At 43.6% G+C, this 20,273-nt stretch overlaps 1 protein-coding gene across 1 annotated transcript; it reads left to right on the top strand.

The window, feature by feature from the left end:
* Positions 1-421: 421 nt before the first annotated feature.
* Positions 422-19,896, top strand: LOC102402428 (nuclear RNA export factor 2). The gene is made up of 21 exons (XM_025276197.2): positions 422-510; positions 7,607-7,790; positions 8,242-8,395; positions 9,002-9,085; positions 9,197-9,301; positions 9,413-9,493; positions 9,634-9,703; positions 9,851-9,939; positions 10,059-10,166; positions 10,351-10,460; positions 13,056-13,092; positions 13,470-13,538; positions 13,624-13,679; positions 13,826-13,933; positions 14,052-14,110; positions 14,216-14,331; positions 14,462-14,504; positions 15,154-15,226; positions 15,768-15,950; positions 19,461-19,521; positions 19,655-19,896. Exons 1-21 carry the CDS (start codon positions 441-443, stop codon positions 19,697-19,699), a joined length of 1,905 nt encoding a protein of 634 aa, XP_025131982.2. The 5' UTR covers positions 422-440; the 3' UTR covers positions 19,700-19,896.
* The last annotated feature ends 377 nt before the right edge of the window (positions 19,897-20,273 follow it).

The raw sequence follows: 20,273 nt of genomic DNA, 5'->3' as shown, positions 1-20,273 counted from the left end.
AGAATTTGATATTTTTTCAATAAAAGTGTGAAACTAGCCATTACATGAAGATTCAGAATTTGTTTTTTGTATTTGCTTTGCCTATCAGTAGTTTTTCAAAGTGTGTGGGGGATGGAGGAGCCTGGCAGGCTTCCGTCAATCTGTAGGGTCTTGAAGAGTCGGACACAACTGAAGCAACTTAGCATGTACTCATAGTCTTTTTCTGCTTGGAACCTCTAAATGGCTTAGGGAAAAATCCCATGGATGGAGGAGCCTGGTAGGCTGCAGTCCATGGAGTCGCTAAGAGTCGGACACAACTGAGCGACTTCACTTTCACTTTTCACTTTCTTGTGAGGGATTTAAATATTGTTTGAGAGATGTTTATAGGGGTGGTATTTTTATTATATAATAGCTGTTTTTTCTCTCGTTTCAGCACTTTAAGATTTGTTCTACAAAACACTATGTCTGAGAGACAGCACCAACAAAAAAATACTCATCGAACAAAGAACAATAGGACATACAAAAATGAAGGTAAAAGGATTCTTATAATGTCTTACTTTAAAGATAAAGTATGCTAGTATGCAACTTGACTATCAGAGAAAGGGGTAGTGACTTAGTTTGTTCAGGCTGCTATGTAGAACACTGTGGAATGGGTGGCTTATAAACAACAGAAATTTATTTTTCACAGTTCTGGAAGTTGTGAAGTCCAAAATCAAGACACCAGCAGGTTCAGTGTCTGGTGAGATCTGCTACCTGCTTCATAAAGGGCTGTCTTCATGTTGTATTTTCACAGGGCAGGAAGGGCAAGGGAGCTCTCTGGGTTCTTTATAAGGGCACAAATCCCATTCATGAGGGAACCTCTCTCATGACCTAATCACCTTTCAAAGACTCTACCTCCAAGTACCCTCACCTTGGAGATTAGGTTGGAACATAAACATTCAGTCTGTAGCAGTTAATTTCCTCAATTTCTATGGGAATGGAACATTTTCCCACAGACCATTTGAAGTACCAATGTTCCTCAGAAAACATTTTGGGAGAACCTGTTCAAACTAAATCTCTTCTAACATGTTAATGCCTTGTACCTTTGTTTACTAAGAACAATGTATGTTTACTGATAATTATAATCTATTCTCATTAAGAAACTACTTATTGCTTATTCATTTTATCTTATTTCATTAGTGATTCTTTTACTTAGCCTTTCCGTTTTTTCATTTTTTAATATATAACCTCAATTTATGTTTCTGATATCATGATGGCAAGAAATAAGTGCATAAGTGCTAGTCACTAGGAAATCTTATAAGCAAAATAAAATGTCCCACTCTGGAGAAGATGATACAACTTAATTGTAAGGATGAGCAGATGAACTGTCTCACATTTTATATCAATTTCCACACTTTTTCAAAACTAATTAGTTATTATTTAATAATTAGAGCTGCCATTTTTGGGGGGGTCATCCCAGTGCACCAACTCAGAGCACCCTGTATCATTCCTCGAACCTAGACTGGTGATTCATTTCACATATGATAATTTACATGTTTCAATGCCATTCTCCCATATCATTCCGCCCTTGCCCTCTCCCACAGAGTCCAAGAGACTGTTCTATACATCTGTGTCTCTTTTGCTGTCTCGCATACAGGGTTATCGTTACCATCTTTCTAAATTCCATATATATGCGTTAGTATACTGTATTGGTGTTTTTCTTTCTGGCTTACTTCACTCTGTATAATAGGCTCCAGTTTCATCCACCTTATTAGAACTCATTCAAATGTATTCTTTTTAATGCTGAATAGTATTCCATTGTGTATATGTATCACAGCTTTCTTATCCATTCGTCTGCTCATGGACATCTAGGTTGCTTCCATGTCCTGGCTATTATAAACAGTGCTGTGATGAACATTGGGGTACATGTGTCTCTTTCAATTCTGGTTTCCTCAGTGTGTATGCCCAGCAGTGGGATTGCTGGGTCATATGGCAGTTCTATTTCCAGTTTTTTAAGGAATCTCCACACTGTTCTCCATAGTGGCTGTACTAGTTTGCATTCCCACCAACAGTGTAAGAGGGTTCCCTTTTCTCCACACCCTCTCCAGCATTTATTGTTTGTAGACTTTTGGATAGCAGCCATTCTGACTGGCGTGAAATGGTACCTCATTGTGGTTTTGATTTGCATTTCTCTGTTAGTGAGTGATGCTGAGCATCTTTTCATGTGTTTGTTAGCCATCTGTATGTCTTTGCAGAAATGTCTGTTTAGTTCTTTGGCCCACTTTTTGAATGGGTCGTTTATTTTCCTGGAATTGAGCTGCAGGAGTTGCTTGTATATTTTTGAGATTAATTCTTTGTCAGTTGCTTTGTTTGCTATTATTTTCTCCCATTCTGAAGGCTGTCTTTTCACCTTGCTTATAGTTTCCTTTGTTGTGCAGAAGCTTTTAATTTTAATTAGGTGCCATTTGTTTATTTTTGCTTTTATTTCCAATATATTCCAATATCAACTGGTTTGATCTCTTTGCAGTTCAAGGGACTCTCAAGAGCCTTCTCTAACACCACAGTTCGAAAGCATCAATTCTTAGGCACTCAGCCTTCTTTATGGTCCAGCTCTCACATCTGTACATGACTACTGGAAAAACCATAGCTTTGACTATACGGACCCTTGTTGGCAAAGTAATGTCTCTGCTTTTTAATACACTGTCTAGGTTTGTCAGAGCTTTTCTTCCAAGGAGAAAAGCTGGCTTGGTGATGGTGAATTCTCTCAGCTTTTGCTTGTCTGTAAAGCTTTGCTTTCTCCTTCAAATCTTAATGAGATCCTTATTGGGTAGAGTAATCTTGGTTGTAGGTTTTTCCTTTTCATCACTTTAAGTATATCCTGCCATTCCCTTCTGGCCTGAAGAGTTACTTTTGAAAGATCAGCTGTTATCCTTATAGCGATCCTCTTGTATGTTATTTGTTTCTTTTCCCTTGCTGCTTTTGATATTTGTTTTTTGTGTTTAGTTTTTGTTAGTTTGATTAATATATGTCTTGGTGTGTTTCACCTTGAGTTTATCCTATATAGGACTCTCTGGGCTTCTTGGACTTGGGTGGATATTTCCTTCCCCATTTTAGGGAAGTTTTCAACTTTTATCTCCTCAAATATTTTCTCATGCCCTTTCCTTTTGTTTCCTTCTTCTGGGACACCTATGTTCAAATGTTGGAGCGTTTAACATTGTCCCAGAAATCTCTGAGGCTGTCCTCCTTTATTTTTATTCTTTTTTCCACTCTGCTTCATTTATTTCCACCATTCTATCTTCTAGCTCACTTGTCCTCTCTTCTGCCTCAGTTCCTCTACTGTTGGTTCACTGCAGAGTGTTTTAAATCTCACATATTGCATTGTTCATTACTAATTGACTATTTATTTCTTCTAGTTCCTTCTTAAACATTTCTTGCATTTTCTCAACCTGTGTCTCTAATCTATATATCCATAACTCTATTTTGTTTTCAAGATTTTGCATTATCTTTACTATCATTATTCTGAATTCTTTTTCAGGTAGACTCCCTATCTCCTCTTTGGTTTGGTTTGGTAGGTTCTTATCATATTCCTTCACCTGCTGCATATTTCTTTGCCTTTTCATTTTGTTTAGTTTGCTGTGTTTGGTGTCTCCCTTCTGCAGGCTGGAAGGTCATAGTTCCTCTTAACTGTGAAGTCTGTTCCCTGTGGGTGGGGTTGAATCACTGCCTTGTGAGGGTTTCTTGACTGGGGGGATTTGTGTCTGTGTTCTGGTGGATGGAGCTGGCTCTCATCTCTCTGGAGGGTAATGCAGTGTCTAGTAATGAGTTTGGGGGTGTCTCTGGATTTGGTATGACTTCAGGAAGCCTGTTTTTAATGTTCAAGATTGTGTTCCTATTTTGCTGGAGGATTAGCATGGGGTGTCTTGTGCTGGAACTTGCTGGCTCTTGGGTGGAGCTTGGTTTCAGTGTAGATATGAAGGCTTTGGGGTGGGCTTTTATCTATTAATGTTCCCTGGGGTTAGGAGTTCTATGATTGTCCAAAGTTCTGAAGGTGAGCCTTCTGCCTTAGGGTTTTTGTCCCCCTTTTAGACTAACATCAAGACTCATTTCAAAGAGATTGGTTTGCCTTTCTGGGTATCTGGGGTCCTCCACCAGCATTTAGAAGTTGTTGTGTGGAAGTTGCTCCACATGCAGGTTATCTTTTGATGTATTTGTGGGGGAGAAAGTAGTCTCCCCATCCTATTCCTCTGCCATCTTGGGACTGACCTGCACTATTGTTTCTTGACTGCTTTCCCTTTGTTTCTGCATTCCCTCACCTCCCTAATTAGTAACTGCTTCAGTCTGTTCTTTGGAACTCAGGGAAGACTGAGGGGCCCAAAGCCTTTTTCTACAAACAAGAAACAGGGAAGACAGAGGGGCTTTTGTGCTCAGGAGGGCCCTGCATGTTTCTATTCAGTTTCAAACCCCCCTTTTCTGGTATACTCCTCAATCCTGAGGAGATCATGAGTGGGACAAGAGAGGGAATGAAGTTTTGGATAGAGAAGTTAGTCATAAACTTGACAAATGAACTTGGTTTTAGCGGGACTCAGGTTCAAGAGTCTGGAGAAGGCAATGGCACCCCACTCCAGTACTCTTGCCTGGAAAATCCCCTGGGCGGAGGAGCCTGGTAGGCTGCAGTCAATGGGGTCGCTAAGAGTCAGACACGACTGAGCGACTTCACTTTCACTTTTTCACTTTCATGCACTAGAGAAGGAAATGGCAACCCACTCCAGTGTTCTTGCCTGGAGAATCCCAGGGACGGGGGAGCCTGGTGGGCTGATGTCTATGGGGTCACACAGAGTCGGACATGACTGAAGTGACTTAGCAGCAACAGCAGCAGGTTCAAGAGTTATCACCTGAAATCACTTGAATTGAAATACCTTTGAAGTCAATGTGTCAGTGGACCAAGCACCTGCTATTTGGAACTCAGAGGTCAATCCTTTCCCCATAGCATTGAGAAACATATTAGTGAGGGGGGCATCTTCATCTTTGAAGTGTTCTGAAGTGGCTGACTTGTGTAGGACACAGATGAGATGGGAGACCCTGCCATTGACATGGTCACCCTCATTTCAGCGGGTATGATGGGGTCCTGGAATTGTAGTCCCAGGAGGAGCACTTAACTGCCTGCCTCAAGGTGAGTGCAGTTCATCTGATAAACAGCAAGACTGGAAGGGGGGTCACATTGGTTTGACCTCCAGATAGCTCAGTTGGTAAAGAATCCGCCTACAATGCAGGAGACCCCAGTTCAATTCTTGGTTTGGGAAGATCTGCTGGAGAAGGGATAGGCTACCCACTCCAGTATTCTTGGGCTTCTCTTGTGGCTCAGGTGGTAAAGAATCCGCTCACAATGCAGGAGACCTGGGTTCGATCCCTGGGTTGGGAAGATCCCCTAGAGAAGGGAAAGGCTACCAACTCCAGTATTCTGGCCTAGAGAATTCCATGGACTATACCCATGGGGTCACATAGAGTCAGACATGACTGAGCGACTTTCACTTTCAGTCTCTAAATGTAGCTAAGTGATCAATAGATCCCTTGGATCTTGAAATATCTCAACATACCCTTAAGTTGCATTTGATCCATGTATAAATAAATAAAATTTGAATAAATATTTATTTATAATAAGATATAGAATAACATAAAAATAAGTAAATCAAGCTCTAGATCTGGTGATTTGAGCTGTCTTGTTGGTGAATGGTAATCCTTTACTCAGTTCTCACATTTACCCAGAACACCATGAATGAGTGAACTACTGAGGAAGGGACCCTACAGTGAAGTCACAAGGAACTATAGTAAATCTTTTTCCCAGGCTTAGCCAAAGGGATCACCAGCCATTTACCACAGTTATTGTGCATTTGCTTTAAAGACACTCACTCTGAGCCGGAGCTCAGCAAACTTTTCCTGGAAAGGGCCAGATCACAAATATTTGAGGCCTTGAGGACCATTTTATCTGTTTTGTAACTATTTAACTCTGCTGTTGTAGGGTGGAAGCCTCCAGAGACAAGTATGGCTATGTTCCAATAAAACCTTGTATATGGACATTGATGTGTGGATTTCAAATAATTTTTGCATGTCAAGAATTATTACTTTTTTAACCATTCAAATATGTAAAAACCATTCTTAGCTTGCAGGCCCTAGAAGAACAGGCCAAAGATCAGGTTTGGCCCATGGGTTATAGTTTCTCAATCTCTGATTTAAGCTAATGGAATCACCAGGTCCCTAAAACAACAGAGTGGAAAGCTAGCAAAATGAGGTGGCATCCATTTCTAGGATCTCTGGCAAATATGTTGTGTCCAACTCTTTGTGACTTCATGGACTGTAGCCCACCAGACTCCTCTGTCCATGGAATTTTCCAGGCAAACATACTGGAATGGGTTGCCAATGCCTTCTCCAGGGGATCTTCTTGGCCCAAGGATTGAACCTATGTCTCTGCATTGCATGCAGATTCTTTACAGTCTGAGCCACTAGGAAAGACCATAAACCCAAAGCTGATACTTTTAACACAGTGACTTTTAACTGTGGTTGTACACTGCAGTCACATGGAGAATTTAGAAAATGTGGGTGCCTTTAATTATTTTGAGTATAGCTTGGTGCTGGTGATATTCTCAATCTCCCCAAGTACCTCTACTGTGTAAACAAGGTTGAGAGCTACAACCCATACAGTGGGGTATTACACAGCAATGAAAAAGGAAAGAACATAACTGGATTTCAGAAACAGTATGCTGAATTTAAAAAGCCAGATGGAAAGGTATACAGTATGTATGATTCCATTTACAAGAAATTCTACTTCTAGGATTTTTGGCAAGCAAAACTACTATATAGAAACTGTGAGCAGATAAAGGTTTATATGGAGCTGGGAGATGAAAAGATTAACTGGGAACAATTTGGAGTGTGGTATATGCTTTATATCTTGATTGAGGTGGTATTTAGCTTTAATCCTTGACTTTTACATATTATTATAAGTAATTTGAGATCAGGAGAAGTTGGGTGAATTGTCCAAAGTGATGTAGTTTAATAATCAGAGAGAAGACAGGTGGATCTAATTATCAATAATTGTTTCTATTATGTTAGGTAATGAGTCAATAGTAATAGTGCTTCCCCCCAAGAACCTGGTAAAACTCTGACCTAACTTTTTTATACAAGTAAAGCATGGACATGAAAGTATAACTATTGTGTATTCCAAACACCTGCATTCCAAACCTCTCCTATTCCTCATCCTGCTTCTCCTTAATTTCTCCCACGATAGTGCCATCTCTCAGATAATGCTTCCCTGAGGGCTCAGCAGATAAAGAAACTGCCTGCAATGCAGGAGACACAGGTTTGATCTCTGGGTCAGGAAGATCCGCTGGAGGAGGAAATGGCATCCGTTCCAGTATTCTTACCTGAGAAATCCCATGGACAGAGGAGCCTGGTGGGCTGCTAGGTCGTAAAGAGTCAGACAGGACTGAGGGACTGAGTATGCGTCTGAACTGACAGAAGAGTTTCCTTTTGGGGTGTGTGGGATTGAACCCTTGGGCCAGGTTGGCATTTTGCTTGCCTGTTAGCCTAAGACATTGTACATGGTGAGTAGGCCACTGATGTGTGTTCAAACTTGTATTTTTGTTCCATTTTTCAGAATACAGAGGTGGTGATAGTTCACCTGAAGGAAGAAATAAAGGTTGGAGTTCTTTCCAAGATGATTTTGACAAGAGGAGCCCTCGTTATGAAGATAATGGATATGAGACTCAGCCTTCACACCACTGTGATGATGATGGAAGTATGGTGATGAGGAATGTCCATGAGGGCCCCAAAAAAAGACAGTAAGTGACCAGGCAGCAGGGTTTGCACACAGCAGCCCCTGGGACAGTCCAGCTCTCCCTGTGGACTTCTTTTCCTTCTCTCACTGTAAAACTGAAGTATGCTAGAAGTGGAATAATGGTTGTGCAACCCTAACTGTGGAGTTTTCCCTGGTGATCAGTGGTAAAGAATCCACCTGCCAATGCAGGAGACGAGGGTTAAATCACTGGGTCAGGAAGATCCGCCCCCCCCACCCCCGGAGAAGGAAATGACAACCCACTCCGTTATTCTTCCCTGGGAAATCCCATGAACAGAGGAGCCTGGTGGGCTACAGTCCATGGGGTTGCAAAGAGTCAGACACAACTTAGTGACTAAACAATGATCCAAACTGTAGTGCTGGTGTCAAAGAGACGAGTGTGTACAGAAGACTCTCTTAGCACTTATGGCCACTCACCCTTCTTCTCTCCATGTCAGCTTTCCCTATTCCTTCCGAGGCAACGGGAGGAGAGTGAGATGGCGCAGAGAAGGCAGTATCTCTGTTACTGTGTGGGGAAAAGGAAAACCTGTGATGAAAGAAATGAGGGAGAACACACAAGATGGTGCCCAAGGGAGCTGGTTTAAGGTCACAGTGAGTATCCTGAAAAAAGTATGGAATGCGAAGGAGAGAAAAGTCAGGAGGAGTTATGTTGTTCTCATGTTGAGATGCTAGTTTATTATGCTGGGGACAGTTTGTAATCTGACCATTTTATTGCTTAGTTAACAGTCTTGTTCATCTAAGGAAAAATTCAGAGAAGCAATATAAAGGGAACAGACCGACTGTAAGGAGAACATTGGAGACTATCTCAAGGCAAAGACGTAAACTACTGATTAGGATATGGAGCAGCTCTGCACTAGAGGTCTCAGTTTGGCTAGTTGAGTGTGGGACATGGGGGGCCGAGTCTCTGGAGACCTTGTATGAGGGGCAAGCAGTATCTGCACTAGGTAGGATCCCCTGGAACTTTATTAAAGAAAGATCATCTCTAACACCTTGATTAATTGGCAGAGAGCTTTGACTGGAGAGGAGTATTTTGGAAATCCATATTATGCACAAACATAAGAAATCATACCAGTGGTCCCTTCTTTAGATCCCCGTTCAAGCTCAGTAGAAGACTGGAAAAGAACAGGAAAAGATTTGTTCTCCAGGCTAAATTCCCTGTCATCTGTCCTCTGTCCTAACCCCTCTTTTCATCCTTAGATTCCTCATGGGAAAAAGTATGACAAGATATGGCTAATGAACTCAATCCAGAGTCTTTGCAGTGTCTGCTTTACTCCAGTGGATGTAAGAGAGGATGCTGAAGCCAGATGAGTGGGCACAGGGAAGGGGGAGAGATCTGGTATAGCAGGGTGTGTTGGCCTCTGATACTATTGCTGATGCATTTAATCCCTGTAGTTCCACTATGTGAAAAATGGGGCTCAATTCTTTGTCCAGAAAGCTAGCACTGCCTCTGCCTTGATGGATGTAAGCTACAAGATCTATGATGAGGAGAACCAAAAGGTGTGTGTCCATATCATTGCCTATAATGCATCCTGGGACAGGAGGACGGGCCTGGGGCTAGTCGTCTTCTTGAACTAGAGTTGCTGCTTACCCCACCTCTTCTTCCTGCAGATACCTATCTTTGTCAACCCCTCTGCTGTTCCCTACTCTGTGCGTAATAAGTTGGGACCAGAAAAAATGGAGATGTTAAAGGTAATGCCAACTCAAGGCATCCTGTATGCCAGCACTCACCTCTGTCTCTTCTTCCCCCAGCCTCCCATCCCTCTCACCCCCGATTTCCCTGCCACCACCACAGTCTCAGAGTGGCTCTCTCCCTCTCTCTGTCTCTGCAGCTGGCCTTTAACAAACGATTTGATGTCTCCCAGCAATCTCTTGACCTCCAGAGGCTCCGCTTTGACCCAAGTATGGCTGACAGTAGTAATTTGAGGGTGGGTGCGGGCAGAGGGGGTCTTCCTAGAGGGAGTCTTGGGGATGGTAATGTGGTGAGGGGCTGATTATGGGCCTGGACCCCACTTGGTGTTCTGATTCCCTCCCCTCTCCTTCCTGAAGACTTGATGGGCCATGATATTGAGATAATTCTGAATCGAAGAAACTGCATGGCTGCTGCCCTGCAGATCATCAAGAAGAACTTCCCTGAGGTGAGGCTGAAGGCCCAGCTCTGATATTATGGTAGGGGGTGGAAGAGATGGGGTGGAGGACAGATTTGTCTCCAAGATCCAGAATAGTAACCTTCACTCTAACTCTTCTTCACCCAAAGCTATTGTCCTTGAACCTGAGCTGCAACAAACTGTACCACCTGGACGGCCTGTCTGACATTGTGCACATGGTCCCCACAATCAAGATACTGAACCTCTCCAACAATGAGGTAAGAAGAGGGAGTCAGATCAAAGTTGGGATGAGAGTAGGGGGATTGGTTGTGGTCATCAGAGTGATGACAGGAGGCAGATGAGGGCACCTGAGGGGTGAGTGGGTGGAGGCTGGGCTGCAGGGGCCTGGTTGTTTCTCTTGCCCTGGGATTCCTTTTCCAATTTCCTCTCCATATTTCTCAGCTGAACTCTATGTGGGAGTTGAACAAGATGAAGGGGCTGAAGCTTGAAGAGCTGTGGCTGCGAGGGAACCCACTGTGTGACAGATTTCCAGACCAGTCCACCTACTTAAGGTCTGTGTGAGACCATCCTGTCACCCTTCTTGGTGACCTTTACCCATGGGGGCCTAAATTATTACTGACAGTAACCTCCTTGCCAAAGGTGGCAGCCATGATCTTCCGGAAGGATCATAGGCTCTGCCTTCTCTTTTCTGTGTTCCTTCAGTTCAGTTCAGTTCAGTTCAGTCACTCAGTCGTGTCCGACTCTTTGCAACCCCATGGACTGCAGCACGCCAGGCCTCCCTGTCCATCACCAACTCCCAGAGTTTACTCAAACTCATGTCCATTGAGTTGGTGATGCCATCCAACCATCTCATCCTCTGTCATCCCCTTCTCCTCTCGCCTTCAATCTTTCCCAGCATCAGGGTCTTTTCAAATGAGTCAGCTCTTCGCATCAGGTGATCAAAGTATTGGAGTTTCAGCTTCAGCATCGGTCCTTCCAGTGAATATTCAGGACTCATCTCCTTTAGGATGGACTGGTTGGATCTCCTTGCAGTCCAAGGGACTCTCAACAGTCTTCTCCAACATCACAGTTCAAAAGCATCAATTCTTTGGTGCTCAGCTTTCTTTATAGTCCAACTCTCACATCCACACATGACTATTGGAAAAACCATAGCCTTAGATGGACCTTTGTTAGCAAAGTAATGTCTCTGCTTTTTAATATGCTGTCAAGGTTGGTCATAACTTTTCTTTCAAGGAGTAAGCATCTTTTTATTTCATGGCTGCAGTCACCATCTGCAGTGATTTTGGAGCCCCCCCCAAATAAAGTCTGCCCCTGTTTCCACTGTTTCCCCATCTATTTGCCATGAAGTGATGGGACCGGATGCCATGATCTTAGTTTTCTGAATGTTGAGCTTTAAGCCAATTTTTTCACTCTCCTCTTTCACTTCCATCAAGAGGTTCTTTAGTTCTCCTTCACTTTCTGCCATAAGGGTGGTGTCATCTGCATATCTGAGGTTATTGTGTCCCTTACCCGTGAGGAATTTCCTTCCTCTGACCTGCTTACCTCTTAAGGTCTCAGAAATCTGCTTCTGGTTCTCTGCCCCTAGCATTCTCCACCAGGGCCTCCCAAGAGCATGGTTCAGGAATCAGGGCTCCTCTCCCTCACCGAGACCAGGAGTGACCAGACTTGACCCTACTGCTGGGCCCTGGACTGAGAAGGGTCCTCCAAGTCCAGGCCTCATGCTGAGACGGGCCTTCCTTCTCCATGCTGAGACAGGGCTTCCCTCCTCCATTCAGAGAGGGTCCTTCTCCCCCTACCTCCAAAAGTGTTCCCCTCCTCTTCCATGTTTACACAGGGGCTTTCCTGCCCAGTGCTGGGGGCTGAGGTCCTGGGTGGCTGCTGTCATGACATCCATTCCCCTGGCCCAAAGCCAGGGGCTGGATCCTTCTTAGGAAAAAGCAGTGTTCCTTGAGTCAAGGGGCCAGAAGTTGGCCACTGCCAGTGTGCAGAGAGCTTCCTGAGGCAGGAGAGGAAGGCAGGGGACAGAGGAGTTAGAGGAGACTGCAGGACAGGCCTCTTAGGGGACACCGCCTCTCCCTCCCTGCACACGTCACATCATCCTGCCTCTCCTCCAGAGGAACCCCCGGTAGCCTGAGACACGTGTGATTCCTCAGAGAAAGATCCAACTCAGACAGGTGCAGAGGCCATCAGGACAGAAAGTGGTGATCATGAGGGCGGGCAAAAGACCCTCAGCTCCACACTGAACCGGGACCTGGCCTTTTAAGATCTACCCCCATGGCTACTCCGTTTCCCATGCCCAGGTCCGACCGAGCTCACACAGGTGTCAAAGCTTCAAGAAGCATCCAGTGGCCGGCCCCCAGCCCAACATGTGCATAGTTTCCATTCCTACCTGGGGTGCCTGGGCTGTTGCAGGGCAGGGGAAGGAAAGGGCTGCAGCAGGGGCACTACTTCCTCTTTCTTCTGTCTTCTCCCCTGCCCCCCACCATGGTAGAGCTTCCTTCCCTTCCCTTCCCTTTGCTTTCTCTCTCTCCCTTGTCTCTGAGCCCCTGTGTCTCCCTTGTTTCTCCCCTCCTCCCTCCACTCTCCTTTTGTCTTCATCCCTCCTGAGCTCCACCTCACTCACCTCCCTGCCACAGCCTCCTGGGCCATCCCTGAGGTATGACCTGACTTGGCAGAGTGCTGGATGCCCAGTGAGGTAGCAAAGCCCCAGGCTCCCATCCTCCCATTCCCTCTTCTCTCCACAGCCTTCACTGGGCCCTGGAGGAAGGAAGGCAGGGAGGAGAGGAAGGCCTGCAGACTGGATTTGAAGTGCTCGTCCTTGAGGCACAGGAGAAGGGAGTCAGGACAGTCTAGGTGGGAGCTACCCAGGGGAAAGGAGCGGGAGAAGGAGAGGAGGAAGGAATATTAAACTTAAGGTACTCAGAGAGATGAGGAGATGGTGCCTTTCAGTCAGATGAGAGATACTCAGTGCTCAACAGGGAATTCAACCCAAAACCCTCAAAATCAGAAGTTGAGGTGGGTACAAGGGGCTGCTGAATGGGCAAGAACACCCCAATCTGTGTTTATCATGTTAATGTTTTAACTCAAATTAGGCATTACAACCTTGAACTATCAATCACCTCTTCTCTATTTTTGGTTTTGGACAGTGCCATCATAGAATGTTTCCCAAAGTTACTGCGCCTGGTAAGTTCTTATGTAAATCATTGTAGCTTACTAACATTTCAGACTTCCTACACTCAAGCCCTTTGGGTCTTGCCTAGATTATGTGTTGGCATCAGACCCTTGACCACTTTAGGGGATATGGAGTCCTAAAAATGACATGGATATGCTCACTGGAAAAATATCCATAAACACATACACACACACATAAAAGTTGCATATAATACTAGAGACCTCTAAGACATCATGATGAAGAAACCCACTGTAAGCTTGCCTATGGACTTTCTAGGACCCTTTTACAACTTACCTCCTATCCTTCGTGTCCTGGGATCATCCTTTTCCCTGATCATCCGGGGTCACCCCTCTGGTCTCCACTCCTGACTTCCTCTTCCATTCTCCAGGATGGCCAGGAGTTACCCTCAACAGTTGTCACTGACAGTCACACTCCCTGTGCAACAAAGCCCAGCAAGGTGAGGAAGAGGATCAGAGAATATTTGGGGCTATTGCAAGTGAGGGTTTATCCACTACATAGTCTCAAATGCCTTTTGATTCCAGGAAAACAATAAAGAAACTGACACACTGAAGAATGTGATCCTTCAATTCCTGAAGCAGTAAGTTTACTTGGACTTGGCACCATGAGGAATAGAAAGGGCTGAGACTGGGTCAGGCCACCAAACCGCAGGTCTCCTCTCAGAGACTTTCAAGTCTCCTTTGGGATTCAGATCACTGACAGCCTGTCCTCATTGCTGTTCCACAGATATTACTCGATCTATGACTCTGGAAACAGATATGGCCTCCTCAGTGCTTACCACCACAATGCCTGCTTCTCCCTGACCATTCCATTCCACTCTGAGGATCCAGCCCTGTGAGTACCACTGCCCAGACTCCTCCCTCAGGCTGTGTGGTTCCCCAGCAGACACAGGCCAGCTCTTGCTAACATCCCTGCTGGCTGGACCACCACCCATTGTTCCTCTGTCTCCTAGAAGCAGCTTATGCCCGTACTTCAAGGACAGCAGGAATATGAAGAAGGTCAAGGACCCCAGTGAGTGTGTGGTGGGAAGGCTGGGCAGAAAGAGTGGTGAGGGAGCCAATCATAGGGTCCAGGGTGTGGCAGCCCTAACTTTTGCTTTCTTCCCCTCCCATACAGACCTGCGTGTCCAGCAGCTGAAGCACACAAATAATGACATTGTGCGTGCCCTCTGTGTGTTGCCCCAAACTCAGCATGACTTCAGCTCCTTCCTGGTGGACATGTGGTTCTGGACAGTGAGCGTTTGTTTCTTCCCTTGATGGGGCGGCAGTGACGGGGGAGAGCCTGTAGGGGGATGGTCAGGCAGGAAGCCACAGGTGGGGAAGAGGTTGAGGGGGTGACATTACCTGGGCTCTTCCTTTTCAGGGTACGATGCTCTGCTTCTCTGTCAATGGGGTGTTCAAGGAAGGTAAGTGTGTATAGCCCTCTTCGCCCAGATGCCCCACTGCTCCCTCCTCTGGCTAGGCTCCCCACTCAAGAGCCCTTCCAGCTTCTCTCCCCTCCCCTCGACTCCCCTCCCCTTCCCTTTCATTATGTCCCCTCCCCTGGACTCCCCTCCCCTTCCCCTCCCTTCCCTTCCCCTCCCTTCCCTTCCCCTCCCTTCCCTTCCCCTTCTTTCCCTCCCTTCCCCTCCCTTCCCCTCTGTGTCTTCCAGCCCTCAGTCTTCCCATAGACAACCCAGATCTGAACTGCTTCCATGTCTGCCTTCCTGCCCTGGGCATTATGGACATAGGCTGTGGAGTTTGGTGGTTCCCATCTCAGATCTTTACACTGAGAACTTGGGCCATTACTTAACCTCACAGTTTCCTCATTTGCAAAATGGGGTCATAATATCCACCTCTTGGGCAGCTATGAAAAATGCATCCCATGAACTTGTGAAGTGGTTGTCATGGGGACATGTACACTGGGAGCAGACAGCTCCTACAGTTGCCCTCCCCATTCCCGACACCGTGGCTCCCCAAATGAATAGCTGTCCCCTCAGCATGACTGGGGTCCACCCTGGGAGCCTGTAAACATGTAGAGCTCTAAGAGCTATTGTTTGTTGTTTGTTGTTGAAGTGGAAGGAGGGTCTCAGGAGTGTGTGCGTGCCTTCACCCGGACCTTCATCATTACCCCTACCAGCTCTTCAAGGTGAGAGCCGTGTTGTGGGCAGAATGACCCATCCAGCATGGTTTCAGGGTCCTGAACATGTGGTGGTGCAGACCTTACGTTTACTCAGTATTGTGGAAAGCCAGCAGGGAGCTCCAAGGAACAGTCTAGCCTAGTGGTTAGGAAGAGCATGGACTCTGGAATTGGCACATGGGTTCTCTCCCTGACCCAACACTCTCTGTGTGACCTTGGTCAAGTCACATGACCTCTCCATGACTCAGTGTCTTCTGAAAATGGGAATCAGACTGTACAGTCCTGTACTGTAGTGTACTGGGCTGCTGTTCAGGGTAAATGTGAAGTTGTCCCTGGGTTGGGGATCAACCTATCCATTGAGTGAAGCTGGTAGACAATCTCTCTGAAGGTGGGCTCTGTGTGAGGGGCAGAAGAACCAGTCAAGGAGCCTGGGGACAGACACAGGAGGGGGATGGAAGGAATCTGGTTGCTGAGTGGCGGTGGCAGCAGTCAGGATTGGGGGTGCTGGTTGTCCATCCATCACTTGTCTAAATGTGTATTTTTCCTCCAGTCTTTGTATAGTGAATGACGAGCTATTTGTGATGGAAGCCGGGCCTAAAAACACCCAGAGTGCATTCTCCATCCCAGAGCCCACACCGTCCACCAGCTCCGTGGCCGCTTTGTCCGAGGAACAGCAGCAAATGGTACAAGCCTTCTCCGCTCAGTCTGGGATGAACTGTCAGTGGTCTCAGAAGTGAGTATTGTGTGTGCATGAAGATAAGGGGGAGCTGGGAGAATGAAGGAATTAATAATGGCAACACACAGGCAATTTGGAAAAATAAGTATTTGGATATTTTGCTTGCAAAAAAGTAAGCTCATGAAAAAGATAAACAAATTTTATGATTATGTATGTAAAGCATTTTAAAAACAGTACATGCTCATATGACATGATATTTTATATGGAAAATGCTAAGAAATTCACTAAGAAACTGTAAAAATACATAAATAAGTTCAGTAAAATTTCAAGATATAAGGTCAGTATACAAAAATCATTTATATTTCTATAAGCTTAAAATGAAAAAATCCTAAATTGAAATTAAGAAAACAATTTGATTTATAGTAGTATCAGAAAGAATAAATATTTATAGCAAAATGTAACTAAAGAAGTAAAAAAACTGTACCTTAAAATCTTCAAAACATTGTTGGAGTAAATTAAAGAAAATCTAAAAAAAAACACAGAAGGATATTCTGTGTTCATGTTGAAAGACTTAATATTATTAAGATTGTAGTGCTATTCAAAGTGATCTACAGAGTCTATACCATAGCAAAAATCCCTGTTGGCTCCTTTCCAGAAATTGATTAAATGATCCTCAATTTTCACATGGAAGTGCATGGACTCAGAATAGTCAAAACAATATTGAAAGTGAATAATGTTGAGGACTCACAAGTCCTGGACCTCACAATTTCTAAACTTTCTACAAAGATACTATAATCAAGGCTGCATGGCACTGACATTTGATAGATCAGTGCAATAGAATTGAGAGTTCTGATGTAAACCCTGACATTTGTAGCTAATTAATTTTTAGTGGATGCCAAATTAATTAATGGAGGAAAAACAAATAATCTTTTTGACAGATGGTGCTGGGACACATGAGTATTCACATGCCAAAAAAAAAAAGAATTGTGTCCCCTATCACAGACCATATACAAATATTGATCAAAGACCTAATATAAAATCTACAAGTGTAAAAACTCTTGCTGACTTTCACTTAGTATGATAACCTCTAGGTCCATCCATGTTGCTGCAAATGGTATTATTTCATTCTTTTTTATGACTGAGTAATATTCCATTGTATATATGTACCATATCTTCTTTACCCATTTCTCTGACAATGAACATTTATGTTGCTTCCATAGCTTATCTAATGTGAATAGTGCTGCTATGAACACTGGGATGTGTGTATCTCTTTGAATTATGGTTTTCCCTGGATATGCCCAGGAATAGGATTGCTGAATCATATGATAGTTCTATATTTAGTTTTCTAAGGCACCTTCGTGAAAAGTGAAAGTGAAAGTCACTCAGTCATGTCCAATTCTTTGTGACCCCGTGGACTATACAGTCCATGGAATTCTCTAGGCCAGAATACTGGAGTGAGTAGCCTTTCCCTTCTCCAGGGGATCTTCCCAACCCAGGGATCGAACTTAGGTCTCCTGCATTACAGGCAGATTCTTTACCAGCTGAGCCACAAGTGAAGGCTGTACTCTTGTCCATATTGGTTGTACCAATTTACATTTCCACCAACAGTGTAGGAGGGTTCCCTTTTCTCCACACCCTCTCTAGCATTTATTGTTCATAGATTTTTTTAATGCTAGCCATTCTGGCTGGTGTGAGGTGATACCTCATTGTCATTCTGATTCACATTTCTCTAATAATTAGTGATGTTGAGCATCTTTTCATGTGTTTTTTGGCTTTCTGTATATAATCTTTGGGGAAATGTCTATTTAGATCCTCTTCCCATTTTTTGGTTGGGTAAGTAAAGTAAGTCAGACAGAGAAAGACAAGTATCATATGATATCACTTACATGTGAAATCTAATAAAAACGATACAAATGAACTTATTTTCAAAACAGAAATAGACACAGATCTTGAAATAAATTTATGGTTACCAAAGGGAAAGTGTGGGGAGAAATCATAAATTAGGAGATTGGGATTAATATCTACACACTGCTATATATAAAATAGATAACTAATAAAGACCTACTGTATAGCACAGGGAACTATACTCAATGTTCTGTAATAACCTATGTGGGAAAATAATCTGAAAAAAATAAATATATATATAAACTCACTTTGTTATATACCTGAAACTAACATAACATTGTAAGTCAATTATACTCCAATAAAAATTTTAAAAAGCACTTAGAAGAAAACATAGGTGTATATCTTCATGACCTTGAATCAGGCACTGGTTTCTTATATGTGACACCAAAAACACAAGCAGCCAAAGAAACAAATAAATTGCACTTCATCAAAAATAAAAACTTTTGTGCATCAAAGGGCACAATTGTGAAAGTGAACATACCACCCACAAAATGGGAGAAAATATTTGCAAATCTCATATCTGATAAGCTCCACTGTCTAGAATATTGAAGGATTTTACAAGTCAACAATCAAAACATAAATACCAATTTAAAAATGGAGAAAGGATTTGAATAGATATTTCTCTAAATATGGTATACAAATGACCAACAAGCCCATGAAAACATGCTCAACATCTTTAATCATTAGGAAAATACAAATCAAAACAACCACTCGCATCACGTCCACTAAGATGGCTTTAATCAATGAAACAAAAGATAAGCATAGGTGAAGGTGTGGAGAAGTTAGAATGCTCATATATTAGAGGTACATGGAACACTCACTTCAGGAAAACATTTGGAAGTTCCTCAAAATATTAAAATGGAGTTACCATATCACCCGGTAATCCCACTCCTAAGTATCTACCAGGAGAAATGAAAGCATATGTTCACTCTAAAACTTATTCAGGAATAGCATTATTCATAATAGCCAAAATATGGAAACAACTGATGAATGGATGAATAAAACTGGTACATCCATATAGTAGAATATTATTCAGTCATAAAAAAGAATTCGGTTCTGATATATGTCATGACATGGATGAACCTTGAAAACATGATGCTAAGTGAAAGATGCCAGTCACAAGAAGTCAGATATTGTAGGAAATGTCCATAATTGTCAAATCCACAGGGACCAAAAGATATTAGTGGTTGCCAGGGGAAGGGGAGGAATAGAGAGGGATCATTAATGGTTAAGGAGTTTCTTTTTGAGGTGTTAAAATGATTCTGGAATTAGATAGATGCTATAGGTGCACAATCTTTTGACTAATAAAAAGCACCAATTTGTATACTTTAAAATGATGTGTGATTATATCTCAATAAAAGACAGTTGGAAACTAGTACTTTATAATTTTTCATTTGTCATTTTCTTGAATATCTTGATCAGTATATATTGAATTCCCTGTTCTTTTGCACAACTCTATTTTTCTGTTTTAAACTCCAGTGGGCATGAATGCTAGTGACAGATGATTTGGTTTTCACTGGTCTTTCTTCATCATTACACATAGTGTTCACACTGGTCCATGTGTCCCAGCAAGAAAGCGGCATGGATTTAGTGGTGGCATTGCAATGTCAATGTGTCTGGATTGTGGTACTAATGGAGAGCACCTGTTCTTCTCCCACACAGGTGTCTTCAGGACAATGAATGGAACTACACCAGAGCTGGTCAAGTCTTCTGTATGTTCAAGGTGAGGTCTGGGAATCAAGTAGATTAAAGATGAATGTTCCTGAGCCTTTGGGGAGGCCAAGAAAGTGGAGGCTGATGGCCTGGGAATGGAACTTGGGGACGGGCTTTTTAACACCCCAATTCCTTCCCTCCAGACTGAGGGCAAGATCCCAGAGGAAGCCTTCAAAGAAATCCCCTAAAAGGAGCCCTTGGATGTCATCTTTGGCTTCATCCACATCGTCTTTTTCTCTCTAGCCTCAGGCCACGCCAGTGACTGGGGTTGGAGACTGACCAAGAAGTCAAAGTTACATTATATGCCAGTTAACATATCCTGAGGGTCAGTTGTTCTGCATATTTCCCTCACTCATTATTGTTGTGTTTGTTTTCATAATAAAGAGTGATGATGAATGTTATATGTTATGTGTCCTGCATTGCTCTTCCCTGCCCCAATCATGAGCCAGTGGGTCCAGGCCTGAAAAGTCCTGCCCTCCTCCCTGACTCACATTCCCCTTGGTAGTCCCTGGCAGATACATCAAGCTTGATGTCAATAAATTATGATGAGAGGAGACATGATATGCTTCCAGGGATTGGTTTTTGGAGGTGGTGTGACCCAGATGCTCTTCCTAGAGATTCTCAGAAGCAGGCATGTGACCTGGAACAACAGAGGCTTTGCAAGGGATGCCAACTGGCTAGTGAGGGCAGTGAAAAGAAGGAAAGAAGATGAGGACGTACATGTTTTACTTCTTATTCCTAATTACTTCCAAAGACCATACT

This window comes from Bubalus bubalis, chromosome X (assembly GCF_019923935.1).
Source record: "Bubalus bubalis isolate 160015118507 breed Murrah chromosome X, NDDB_SH_1, whole genome shotgun sequence".
In the NCBI taxonomy this organism is placed as follows: Eukaryota; Metazoa; Chordata; class Mammalia; order Artiodactyla; family Bovidae; genus Bubalus; species Bubalus bubalis.
The sequence above is the reverse complement of the archived record's forward strand: the minus strand, read 5'-3'. Positions and strand labels throughout refer to the sequence as shown.

Bases quoted from the DNA above. Each gene is read 5' to 3' on its own strand.
- LOC102402428 (XM_025276197.2), top strand. From the start codon at position 441: ATGTCTGAGAGACAGCACCAACAAAAAAATACTCATCGAACAAAGAAC. The intron at 9,940-10,058 runs GTGAGGCTGAAG...CTTCACCCAAAG, and splicing joins TCAAGAAGAACTTCCCTGAG to CTATTGTCCTTGAACCTGAG. The intron at 14,332-14,461 runs GTGAGCGTTTGT...CTTCCTTTTCAG, and splicing joins TGGACATGTGGTTCTGGACA to GGTACGATGCTCTGCTTCTC.